Here is a 13,351-nt window from a genome sequence, read left to right as displayed (position 1 = left end):
GGGAAACTTATTATAAGAAATATTAGAGGCAACATGAAACTCAGATCCTTTACAATTTTCTTTTCTCCAATAAACTTAGCTGTTACTTTCTTTTTCTTTAGTAATGAAGGTGATGCCATCAAAATTTTTGTGCGAATTCGTCCACCTGCCGAGGGCTCTAGGTCAGTTGATGGAGAGCATGGCTTGTGCTTATCTGTGCTTTCCACAACAAGTCTCCGGTTGCATTCCAGCCCTGAGCCCAAGGTCTTCACATTTGATTATGTTGCAGACATGGACACCACGCAGGTAATGAAAACTGGAAGCTTAACTTTTCACTTGAAATATACAAGTCTTTGTTATTTGTAAAGGTTTCATTTTTGATCTCTTTAGTTTGATTGATTTAAGATAAGTTCAAACATTCTATGAATATTTCAACTCTAATTTTACTAAATAGCTTTCTTCTTTATTCATTGAATTTTGTGATAGGATGACACAAGCCTGTTTTACTTTGCTTCTTCACTCAGTGATGGAGGTTAATGGAGGAGTACTTTTTGGGGCCGCTTGAATGATTGATGAGTACAATTAGCCACCTAGTTTAAGGATTTTAGAATTACTATGATGACAATAAGGCCAATTTTATTAAGATCTAGTCAGCACTAGCCAATAGAACTTTTCGCATTAATGGAAATCTTTTATATCTGAGCTGTTTATCACAGTAATCTATAGCCACATGACTAAGTTTAATTAAAATTAAATAAAATTTTAAATCGGTGCCTTATGTACATTAGGTACATGTGACTGTTTTTGAGCATTTGAAATGTGGCTAGTGTGTCTGATGAACTAAGTTTTATTTAATTTTAATTAATTTAAACTTCAGTAGCCACGTATAGCTAATTCTTACTATACTGTACATCATGGGTCTTGATTATTCTCTTATACATATGTTTTTGGTGAGCTATTTAGAGCTTTAGATCATTTATCTTTTCATCTATGGCATTGCTAGCCAATAGAAATATAAAAGCCACATGTATAATTTTAAATTTTCTAGTAGACACATTGAAAAGAAAAGTATAAAGACTCAAGTAAAATTGATTTTAGAAATATATCTTATTTAACTCAATATATCCAAAAAGTATCATTTCAACATGTAATCAGTGTAAATTATTGAGATATTTTCCTTTTTTTTCCCCTACACTTAGTCTTCAAAATCTAGTGTGTGGCCAGGCGTGGTAGTACATGTATGTAATCCCTGTGACTCAGGAGGCTGCGGCAGGACGGTTGCAAATTTGAAGCCAGCAACTTAACGAGATCCTGTCTTATAATAAAAAAGTTTAGACAATCCTCAGCACCACAAAAAAAAAAAAAAAAAAGTTTAGAAAGGGCTGGGGATGGAGCTCAATGGTTAAGCACCCCTGGTTCAATCTTTGGTACCCCAAAAAGAAAAAAAAAATCTAGCATGTGTCTTACACTTTCAACTCATCTCAATTTTGACTAGCAATGTTTTAGGTACTAATAGTCAAGTGTGGCTCATGGACAATATAGATTTAGGGGTTCTTGAGTTGTTGATAAGACTGCTTCTACTTATATGCAAAATTCAAAATAAAAATCAGATATTATTTAGTATAAACTTATGAGAAAATAACTGAATAAGTCGTAGGGTTATTTGTTAATACCAGATTAATATTTGCATGCAATATGCTATGAAAAATTTTACATGAAATTTAGCTTTTTTTTTTTTAATTTATAAACTTAACATCAACACTTTTTAAAAATAGTACGAACTCTATTTCATAGAAATAATGAAGGGAAAGACAGTCAAGTAGGCACTGAGTTAACTTTCTCAGGTACTGATATTTGGCCAGACTCTGTCCTGCCCTTGATAGATGTGCACTTTATATCTATAATTATATGGGAGATTAATAGATTTAATTATGGTTAAAATTTTATTGCTTAGATGTTTCAGACATTTTTCTATGGAGGATATAACCATGATGTCATAAGTTTGTTTAAAAAAATCTTAGCACTCAGTTTTTCTCATTATATTGTAGAATATAGTTTAGGAAAAGGTTTTCATTTTTCTGAAATGTTAACATGTTTGGTACTTACATTTGTAGGAATCTGTATTCTCAACTGTAACTAAAAGCATTGTGGAGTCTTGCATGAGCGGCTATAATGGTACCATCTTGGCATAGTAAGTTGTTTGTATCCACATATAAGGGTATAGTAATAAATGTTTTTATTGGCTTTTTATTAGCTTTCTATTGCTGTTGTAATAAATTGCCCCAAACTTAGTTGCTTAAAACCATATAAATTTATTAGTCTCTGTTTCAGCAATTTTGGGAAATCCTGTCTCAAAGTAAAAAGGGCTGGGATATAAGTCAGTGGTAAAGTGCCCCTAGGTTCAATCTCCAGTACCAGGGGAAAAAAAAAATGCAACATAGGTCTGACTGGGCTAAAATCAAGGTGTTAACAAAGTCATGTTCCTTTCTAGGAAGCTGTACTAGAAAATCTATTTTCTTTCTTTTCCTAGTTTCTAGAGGCCACCCAGATTACTTGGTTTACAGCCCCCTTTCTTTATTTTCAAAGCCAGCAATGTACAATCCCTCAATTCATCTTTCTTAGTCACATCTCCCTTTAACTATAGTGGACAAGGTTCTTGGCTTTTAAGGACTTGTGTGATTAACTCAGCCCCACCTGATAATCAAGGTGTGGGATTAAGCTCTGCTTTATGGAGAAGAGAGTATCTATATGTTATATTTGAAATTCTTCTGTAAGAAAGATTTGTCTTCTTGGGGCTGGAATATACCTCAGTTAGTAGAGTGCTTGCCTTGCATGCACAATACCTGGGTTCAATCCCCAGCATCAAATAAATAAATACATATAAAGATTTGTCTTCTTTCTTTCATATGGACATATGTATATTTATAGCATACTTTGGATTATAATCCAATGCTACATTATTTATTTGGTTGCTCACATCATTCAACTTTGGCCCCTGGGAGCTCTTTGAGGTTGGTTTCTGTGTCCATTTGCCATATTCTACCCTTGTGTATTTTGAGTACTTCCTTATTTTGTGATATTACAAGATGCTCTGGGCTCAAGGAATCCTTGTTCTTTTTTTTTTAGAAACCAAGATCTGGGTGGTAGGTGTGTTTGTTGGAATTGAAGAGTGACAGTTTCTAGGCCTTCTCAGTAGACAGATCTAAGTCGTATATGTATATTACTAAGTCATGTATATCTATAATTGTTTCTGTGCCTATCCATTTGTGAGTACATGTGTGTAAAGGGAAACATTATTTCATACTGATGGCTGATCCTAATCCATAACCACTGTTAACTTTCCTTGCTGGTAGTGAGAAACCTGACTTCTACTGTTTACCATTCATTTACTAACTTGTGTAACCTAGTATACAGATAAAGCAGTTTCGGATTTATTTGCCTGTATCCCTATGAGATGAATATTTACTGAGTATAGTGTTTATGTACAGTTCTTTTTTTTTTTTTTAAGCCTTATAATTTTGAGTCAAAATCCTTTCTAAACTTTTTTAGGTCAACTCCTTTGCTACCTGCTCACTTCTCTGCAGTTATAATATTCTTTTCTGAGATCCTTACTATCCTGGTGGCTATGCTTTGTTTGTGTGCATACTTTAAAGTTCAACCTTTGTGCTTTATAGTTGTATTGGTTTTGACAGATGCATGGTATCAGATGTTTTCTGTTAGTACCACAGAGTTCCTTCACCTTCAAATTCCTTAGGGGTCAGCCACACCCTGCTCCTCCCAACCCTTGCCATCCAGGGTATACTCATGTATTTTCCATTCCTATAGTTTGCCTTTTCAGTGTGTCATCGGTTGAATCACAATATGTGACCTTTTGAATCTGGCTTCTTAATCTTAGTAAATGCCCTTTGGGTTTGTCTGTGTTGTCTACATTCATGGTTTATTCTTTTTTTGCTGCATAGTATTTTTTTTGTATGTGAGGACACGCCAGTCTGTTGATGCCTCCACCCTTTAAAGGACATCTTGCTGGGTTCCTTTTTTAGTGATTGTGAATAAAGCTGCCATAAACATTTAAATTTGGTATTTGTGTGAACATAAGTTTTCAAATCACTTGAGTAAATACTTAGGAATGCCAATTCTGGATCGTATGGTAAGTCTATGATTAACTTTATTAAAAACTGCCAAACTATATTTTAAAGTGGCTGTAGCATTTTATATCTACTCAATCATGTATATATCTGAAGTGAACAATGATCCTGTTTTTCTAATGTTGGCAGCCTGCAGACGTTGCAGCGGGCTTGATGTTGGAATAATAGCTTAAGTCCAGAAGGCGTCATGATAGTGTGATTATTTTTTTTCCTAAATCTATGTAGAACTAGAAGGTTTTAATAGATGTACTGATTTTTGTATTCATTTTGAGCAGCTGTTGGGTACAAGGGGTTTGTTTTGTTTTTGTTCTATGTATCCTGGTTCTTCTATAACTTGCTCAAAAAACAAGAAAATAAAGAATATATTAAGAAGTTAAAAGCCTAGCACTCACTCTGCACATATATTCCACTTTGCCTTTGCTTTTTGTGTTTATTTTTCATGTAGTCAGCAGAACTAAATGTTCTCTTTTGAGCTATGAGGCTGAAAACTGTTTCCTGATGTATCTTCCTCAGAGATTAAAGACTTTTTCCATAGAGTATTTGGAGTGTTGAAGTTCAAAATGATTTTGAAATAGCCTCAATTGCAGAGATTGTGTATCTTCACAACTCTTTTCTTTGAGGATCCTGTAAGCCATACTACTAATAATATTTAATTTATGACATACTCACTAATAACTTAATGAAAATCACTTTGGAGTTGTGAGTAGAAATAAGAAGCACTTAGAAATGAGTGATTTATTTGTTGGGTGATTATACTTTCTGGTTTGCCTAGGACAGTGCTAATTCTAGAGTAATTGTTAATGGTAGGCCCTTCATTCTCAAGTGCCTGTTGGGACAGTAGTTCATAGGGTTACTCTAGCTGTAGAATACTCAGTAATATCCATTTCTCATTCTGAATTACCAAAGAACTTTCCTCCGTACTTCTAAAATTAGGAGATAACAATTAGAACATACTTTTTTTCTGGTTTTGGGGGACACTTGACCAAAAAGAAAATTTAATACTTTATTTATTATTTATTCTTTATTTGCAATACTAAGAATTGAGCCCAGAGGCACTATCACTCAGCCCTTTTCTTTTTCTTTGTCACCTTTTTTCTTCTTCTTTGTTTTTCTTTTTCTATTTCTCTTTCTTTTGCAATACTTGGGATTGGACTCAGGGTTGCTGTAATACTGAGCTACATCCCCAGCCCTTTTTCTATTTTATTTTTGAGACATGGTTTTGCTAAGTTGCTGAGGCGGGTTCCGAACATGCAAGCCTTTTGTCTCAGCTTCTCAAGTAGCTGGGATTACAGGTGTACACTGATGTGCCTGGCAGAATTTTACATTTTTTTTTGCTGTAAATCTGAGCTAAAATCATTTGACACTATGATTGACATTTATTTTTAACTTACAAGTTTTTAATTTTTAGTTTTTTGTTGTTTCTGTTAAGTGACATAACAAAGGAGATAGGATTCTGGGCACAAAATAAAACCTATATTATTACATAATGGTTTTTAAAATTGCCATAGTTTTAAACAAAGACATTTAATATCTTCTTAAGACAAAGCATTTAGGAAAGGAATTTTTGCATTTTTTAGAATAGCAATGGTCTAATTAATTTTGGTAAAATAAATTATGCTATAAGATTTCATATGCATTAAATAGTATGTGGTTATTAAAAACAATGGGACAGACATCATTCCCTGACTTAGATATCTGAGTTAAAATTAAGAGCAAAGCAGATTGCAGAACTGTATGAATCTCACTTTTTGTAAATGAAAATTCTGAATATTATCTAGAAGCATTTACCAGATAATTGATAGTGGTTGGTTCTTAGTACTGGAATTGGAGGGAAAGAAACTAGATCATTTGTGTTTTATCTAATATAATTTAGAAATAGAAAGACTAACTTTTCGTGGTGAAAATTTATATAATAGTAGACCATATTAAAATTAGAAGGATAGTCTTTTAAATTTTGTGTGTTAATATATAAAACCTTTTTCACAGTGGGCAGACTGGCTCAGGGAAGACATTTACTATGATGGGTAAGTAAATTAAAGATTAATATTTGCTATCTTAATGTATGCTTTTGGTGATGACAACATGTAATACATTTTGGGTGAAGGCATAATTTCTATATGTGATGTTGATCCCATAAAATTAGGGATATATCCTAGGCCAGATGATGAGTTTCTGAATAGCAGAGTTCATGACTTAGTTGTGTTCACAGTTATGTTTCCTAGTTCGATGCCTAGCACAGACTTGGTGTTGGGTAAACAGTTTTCCTTTAATGGGCTTTAATAATATTTTATGTATTTCTATACTATATCACCAAGATCAAGAGTCCTAATTAGTAACTACTCCAGCCCCATGCCTAAGTACTGCTGCTCTTATCATTAGATTTGCCTATTTTTTGAAGTTTCAAAAATGAAATTTTGCTGTATGTGTTCTTTTGTTTCTGTTATTTTCTCCTTCATTGTTCTATTTTTTGGGTGCAGTAGTTTATTTCCATTACTGTGTATTATAGTGTGAATATGCTACAAATTTTTCATTCACTGTTGATGAACATTTGGATTTGGTCCCAGTTTGGGACCATACAATGCTGCTCTGAATATTTTTTCTTGTATTCACATTTTGAAGTTGTTTTGTTGGATATTTATCAGGGAGTAGAATTGCTGGATGATGGGATATATGTATTCTTAGCTTTAGTAGACACTGTCAAATAGTTTTTATTTCTTTTTTATTTTTTAAATATTTATTTTTTATGACTGCATGACCAATGTAATTCTGCAACCTGTACACGCAGAAAAATTAGAAATTATATCTCATCTGATTCAAATGTATGATATGTCGAGATCAGTGCACTGTCATATGTAACTAATTATAACAAATAAAGAAAAAGAAAAAAATATTTTATTTTTTAGTTGTAGTTGGACACAATACCTTTATTTTATTTATTTATTTTTATGTGGTGCTGAGGATTGAACCCAGGGCTTTGCATGTGCTAGGCGAGCGCTCTACCGCTGAGCCACAATCCCAGCCCCTGTCAAATAGTTTTTAAAGTGATCTTTCTAGTTGTTCCACATCCCTTTACACACTTGATACTGTTTTTAAAATTTTAGATTTTTCTCTAGGTTTTTCACATTGTATTTTGCTTGCTTAAGGTTTTTGTTGTTGTTTTTCTTGTGCTAATGCTTTTTATTTTTATGTGGTCAGATTTCAGGTTATTTATTTTTTTCTGCTTTTTTTTAAATACCTTTATTTATTTGCTTGTTTATTATTATTTTTTCCCTTTCATTTGTCTTTTTTTAAAATTTGTTAGTTACACATGACAGTACAATGATCTTGACATACCATGTATTTGAATCAGATGGGATATAATTTCTCATTTTTCTGAGTGTACAGGTTGCAGAATCACATTGGTCATGCAGTCACATATATACCCACAGCAATAATAATGTCTATTTAATTCTGCTATCCTTCCATTCCCCGCTTCCCCTCCCCTCCCCTCCCATCACTTCTCTCTATTCAATCTAATGTGACCCACTTCTTTTTTTTTCCCCCCTCACATCATCATACCTATATTCTGCATAACGAAGGGGGTCTCCTTCCCTCTTCCATGCAATTCCCATTCTCCCTCCCTTTCCCTCCCACCTCTATCTAGAGGTAATTTTCTTCTCATGCTCTTCCTCCCTACCCCATTTTGAGTCACCCCCCTTATATAAGAGAAGACATTTGGCATTTGTTTTTTTGGGATTGGCTAACTTCACTTAGCATAATCTGCTCTAATGCCATCCATTTCCCTGCAAATGCCATGATCTTGTTATTTTTTAGTGCTGAGTAATATTCCATTGTGTATAAATGCCACATTTTTTAATCCATTCATCCATTGAAGGGCATCTAGGTTGGCTCCACAGTCTAGTTATTGTGAATTGTGCTGCTATAAACATTAATGTGGCTGTGTCCCTGTAGTATGCCGTTTTTAGGTCTTTTGAGTATAATCCAAAAAGAGGAATAGCTGGGTCAAATGGTGGTTCCATTCCCAGTTTTCCAAGGAATCTCCATACTGTTTTCCAAATTGGCTGCACCAATTTGCAGTCCCACCAGCAATGTATGAGTGTACCCCCCACCCCACCTTGCATCCTTGCCAGCACTTGTTGTTGTTTGACTTCATAATGGCTGCCATTCTTACTGGAGTGAGATGGTATCTTAGAGTAGTTTTAATTTGCATTTCTCTGATTGCTAGCGATGTTGAACATTTTTTCCGTGTATTTGTTGATTGATTGTATATCCTCTTCTGAGAAGTGTCTGTTCAGGTCCTTGGCCCATTTGTTGATTGGGTTATTTGTTTTTTTGTTGTTTAACTTTTGAGTTCTTTGTATATCCTAGAGATTACAGCTCTCTATCTGATGTGTGAGGGGTAAAAATTTGTTCCCAGGATGTAGGCTCCCTATTCACTTCACATATTATTTCTCTTGCTGAGAAAAAACTTTTTAGTTTGAATTCTTGTTCTACAGGTGTCTTATTAAGGAATTTGGGGCCTAACCCCAACGTGATGGAGATTAGGGCCTGCTTTTTCTTCTGTTAGACGCAGAGTCTCTGGTTTGATTCCTAGATCTTTAATCCATTTTGAGTTAACTTTTGTACATGGTGAGAGATAGGGATTCAATTTCATTTTATTGCATATGGATTTCCAGTTTTCCCAGCACCATTTGTTGAAGATGCTATCCTTTCTCCATTGCATGCTTTTAGCACCTTTGTCTAATATAAGGTAGTTGTAATTTTGTGGGTTGGTCTCTGTGTCCTCTATTCTGTACTATTGGTCTACCAGCCTGTTTTGGTGCCAGTGTATTTTTTTTTATTATGGTGCTGGGTATCGAACTCAGTGCCTCACACATGCTAGGCACGTGCTGAACCACTGAGCCACAACCCCCCAGCCCTTTTCCATGTTTTTTTTTTTTTTTTTTAAATTTCAGTGGCTTCTGAATTGTGAGTTATTGTAAGGAAGCTCTTCCTCTCTGAGGTTACAAGAACAACAAATACTAGAGTGCTTACAATGTGCTGGGTACTTTTCAAGGCACTGTTGTTCTGTGAATACAAGGCCATGTCCAGGTTCTTGTGGAGCTTATATTCCAGAGTGGTGGTGGGACATATGTACAATTAAAAACAAATAAATGTATAGTAATTATTCCAGAGGTTATAAGTTGTATGATGAGGTTATAAGTGCCATAAAGAGAAATAAAGCAGTGTGGGGGATAGAGAAGAGCACAGGGTGCTGTTTTAGGTGGATGGTTAGGAACAACTTCTCAGGTCACAATTGAAATAAGAGTGGGTACTGGGACTATCCAGAGAAGAAACTTCTAGGCAGAGGCACAGCAACTGCACAGGCCCTGAGTTGGGCACATAGGCAACAGTGTGAGGAGCAGCAGACACCTACAGCCAGAGTGGAGTTTTCCAGAACAAGGGGCTTGTAGCAGGGGAAGTTGGAGCAGTAGCCTGCAGCCAATTCACATGGGCCTTGGAGAGGAATTCAGATTTTGTTGTATGATGAGAAGTTATTGGAAGGGTTATTTTAAAACAGGAATTGCATGATCTGATATATAATTAGAAGAATTACTCAGGTATCAATGGAATAAAGAGGAAGGGTTCAAGAGGGAGCAGGATTAGTAACTATTTCCTTCTAGGCAAGTGATGATAGAGGTGCCCAAGGATATGTTGACGGTCTTTAAATACTGTTCAAGAATATGGTGTAAGATTTCTGCTCTAATATTATTCTCTTTGCTCATTTAATTGCATTTTCTACCCTTTTATGCTTTTTTTCCCACATTTTTTATTGGTGCATTATAGTTGTACATAATGATAGAATATTATCCATTTCTTAAAAGTACAGTTTACAAGGACCATGTAAATATTCCAGGTGTAATCAATAAGGCCTTGCACAGGACAAGATTTTTAAATTGTTCTCTGTACCATTCCTATGCATACCTGGATTCTGTTAGTTTCTTTGGTCTCTAAGGTATACTTAACTAAAATTCATAGTAACGTCTAGGTCTTTCCTTGCTATATATTTTTCTGGTAAATATTGCTATAGTTCTCTATAGGAAAACCAAGCTGTTTTTCCTCTGCTTTCACACCACAACAATCAACATGGGCTAGGGATATAGCTCAGTTGGTAGAGTGCTTGCCTCGCATACATAGGCCCTGGGTTCAATCCCCAGCACCACTAAAGAAAAGAAAAAAAAAAAAAATCGCACAGAAGACTTCTGTGACTTTAAAAGGTTTAAGAATTTCTCCCTACCAGCAAGTGAGCAAGCAGGTCTGCAGCAGATACCAGCTGAGTGTCCTCTAATCCAGTTCATTTCTGACACTATCTACTTGAAGATAAAGTCAGATCTCATAGGTTTAGGGCTCAGTTCCCAAGACTTCCTGCCTGCCCCAGTTTGTGGCTTATATTTCTTTTTCTTTTTTTTTTTTTTAAAGAGAGAGTGAGAGAGGAGAGAGAGAATTTTTAATATTTATTTTCTAGTTCTCGGCGGACACAACATCTTTGTTGGTATGTGGTGCTGGGGATCGAACCCGGGCCGCACGCATGCCAGGCGAGCGCGCTACCACTTGAGCCACATCCCCAGCCCCTGTGGCTTATATTTCTGACAAACTATAAACTGGAGTTCCCACAACCCCCTCCTCTGGTTTGATTAATTTTCTAGAATAACTCACAGAACTCAGGGAAACACCTTTAATTAACTTACTATAGAGAATAGTTTAAAGGATACAAATGATCTGATATGTAATTAGAAGAATTCATGAAGAAATACATAAGGGAATGCCCAGTAGGGTCCCCAGAACAGGAGCTTCTGTCCCTGTGGAGTTGGGGTGCACCACCCTCCCTGCGCTTGAATATATTCTTATTCACCTTTCGAGAAAATGTGTTGTATTCAGCTATCTTGAAGCTCCTTTGAATCCAGTCCTCATTACATACACATGATTGATTAAAGCATTGACCATTGGTGAAAAACTTAACCTTTAGTCCCTCTCCCCTCCCCTGAGCCTGGGAGGTAGAGCTGAAAATCTCGGCTCTCTGAGCACATGGCTAGTTGCCTTGCAACCAACCCCTCATCCTGTAGTTTCCAAAAATCACCTCATTGTTTTTTTTTTTTTTTAATTTTTAAAATATGTAATTTTTTAAAGTTGTAGATGGATACAATACCTTCGTTTATTTATTTATTCTTATGTGGTGCTGAGGATTGAGCCACAACCCTAGTACTCATGTATTTTTGAAAGGACTTGTAATGTAAGTAAATTCTCTTTTACCTTTATTGTTCTGAAGCTGCTCTAGAGCTGCTTCAGGGACCAAAGACAAAGGACCAATTTTTTAACAAAAGATATTCTTATTTCTCGAATCACTTAGAAAATAACAAGGACTATAGGACCTTTTAACCAGGACTGTCAAACAAAACCAAGAAATATGTATCACATCATAAGCTGGGGTAGGATTCCTAAATCTCTGCTTAGGCATCCACTCGTTTCTCCTCCTTCCTCTTGTGTAAGGAAGTAGAGATAAGACTGTTTATCTTTCTGATAGAAATCTTATAAGATATTGTTATTTTATCTTTCTTACCAGCTTGGCTTTTACTGCCCAATTTAAACAATACTAGCTACTCCTAGTTTTTAGTACTTAGAGGGTTTAAAGCATTGCTCCAAGTGTTTTACTTTTATACTCAGTTAATTCTGACAGTTCCATGTGTTAGATATTCCATTATTATCTCCATTTTATAGTTGAAAACTCAAGTTTAGGAGAGACTAAATAGCCTATGCTCACAATGTGGGGCTATGCTGTAGAATATAGGTCAATCCATGAAACCAAATGTCACATGCAATAAATAAGTTAGAATTAGTTGGTATTTTTTCATATCTTTTAATTCTTTCATGACAGTAGAATGTATTTTGACATATTATACATACATGGAGTATAACTTCCCATTCTTGTGGTTGTGTAAAATTTAGTTGGAATTTCTGATTCTGGCACATGGCAGTTGGAACAATTCCAAGCTTAATACCTAGATGGATTTTTGTGTTTGTTTAGGAAACAACAACAAAAAAATCAGATGGTGACTGCTTTGGGCCTTCAGTTCTACTGATTGACAGGTTCTAGCATCCTGTCTTTCACAGGCTTAAGTGTAATGGTCAGAGCAGAAGTAGGAAATTGATTGTACACTGTATCATCTTATTTTTATGTAAATTGCCTTTCAGTGTTCCCATCTTGAAGGACTCTTGTAATAGAATGAAATTCAGGGCTGGGGTTGTGGCTCAGTGGTAGAGCACTCGCCTAGCACGTGCAAGGCCCTGGGTTCAATACTCAGCACCACAAAAAATAAATAAAGATTAAAAAATGTATTTTAAAAAATAGAATGAAATTCAGGCCTTTTGTTTGTTTTACTTTTTTTAGGACCATCTGAATCTGATAATTTTTCTCACAACCTGAGAGGAGTAATTCCACGAAGTTTTGAATATTTATTTTACTTAATTGATCGTGAAAAAGAGAAGGTAAAACTTACTATAAAAATAAAATGATTCAACGAAATGTCTAGTTTCGAGTAGTTAGCTGCTAATAATTAGCTCAGGATACATAGAGGAGTGTGGATGGTACTCTCTTCTACAATGTGTGTCAGCAAGTATGGTATTGAAAAAGCTTTCAATTCTTAAGATAAATCAGTGATTCTGGGGGTTTTGTTTTCAATTTAATTGAGTTTTTAGTTTGTAAAAGAGAAAAAGTATATGTGTATGTATATATATATATATATATATATATATCTATATCCTGACTGAGGAAAACAGATTCATGAATATACTAAGCCCAGTCATCTACCTGTACCTGGGCTTTCTGGTATCCCTAGATCCTCCTGAAATCACTAGTGATTGGGTCCATCATTGCCTCCTTTGCAGCACCGTTTCCACTTCACCACCATCTCCTTGCTCTGTGTGTGATACGCCTCTTATCATGTGGAGACGAGGTCTTCCCTCTCTTGCTGGCTCCCAGGTTGGGCCATTATTGTGACTGTGCTTCCTCTTTGGCTTGGCAATTTTCAGTCTTAAGAACCCTTAGTATTATATGTTCCATTACTGTATACCAAGGAAAGTGATTTGATATCAGTTTATCACTTACTGCTTTTCAGAAACTATCCCCAAGCTTGGCACAGTGGTGCATACTTCCAGTGACTCTGGAAGCTAAGGCAGGAGGATCACAGCCT

The 13,351-nt window shown here is 35.5% G+C and overlaps 1 protein-coding gene across 3 annotated transcripts in view; it reads left to right on the top strand.

Moving 5' to 3' along the window:
• Kif15 (kinesin family member 15) overlaps positions 1-13,351 on the top strand; it is a 58,504-nt gene that overhangs the window by 2,650 nt on the left and 42,503 nt on the right. For all 3 annotated transcript variants that reach the window (XM_005337903.4, XM_078037995.1, XM_040290077.2), the window contains exons 3-6: positions 102-285; positions 2,094-2,170; positions 6,111-6,148; positions 12,550-12,647. In XM_005337903.4, the coding sequence (XP_005337960.1) occupies positions 102-285; positions 2,094-2,170; positions 6,111-6,148; positions 12,550-12,647 (397 nt within the window). The remainder of the gene's footprint in view (positions 1-101; positions 286-2,093; positions 2,171-6,110; positions 6,149-12,549; positions 12,648-13,351) is intronic.

This window comes from Ictidomys tridecemlineatus, chromosome 2 (genome assembly GCF_052094955.1).
Source record: "Ictidomys tridecemlineatus isolate mIctTri1 chromosome 2, mIctTri1.hap1, whole genome shotgun sequence".
NCBI classification, from domain to species: Eukaryota; Metazoa; Chordata; class Mammalia; order Rodentia; family Sciuridae; genus Ictidomys; species Ictidomys tridecemlineatus.
Note: the sequence above shows the minus strand (reverse complement) of the source record. Positions and strands in the feature narration are given on the sequence as shown.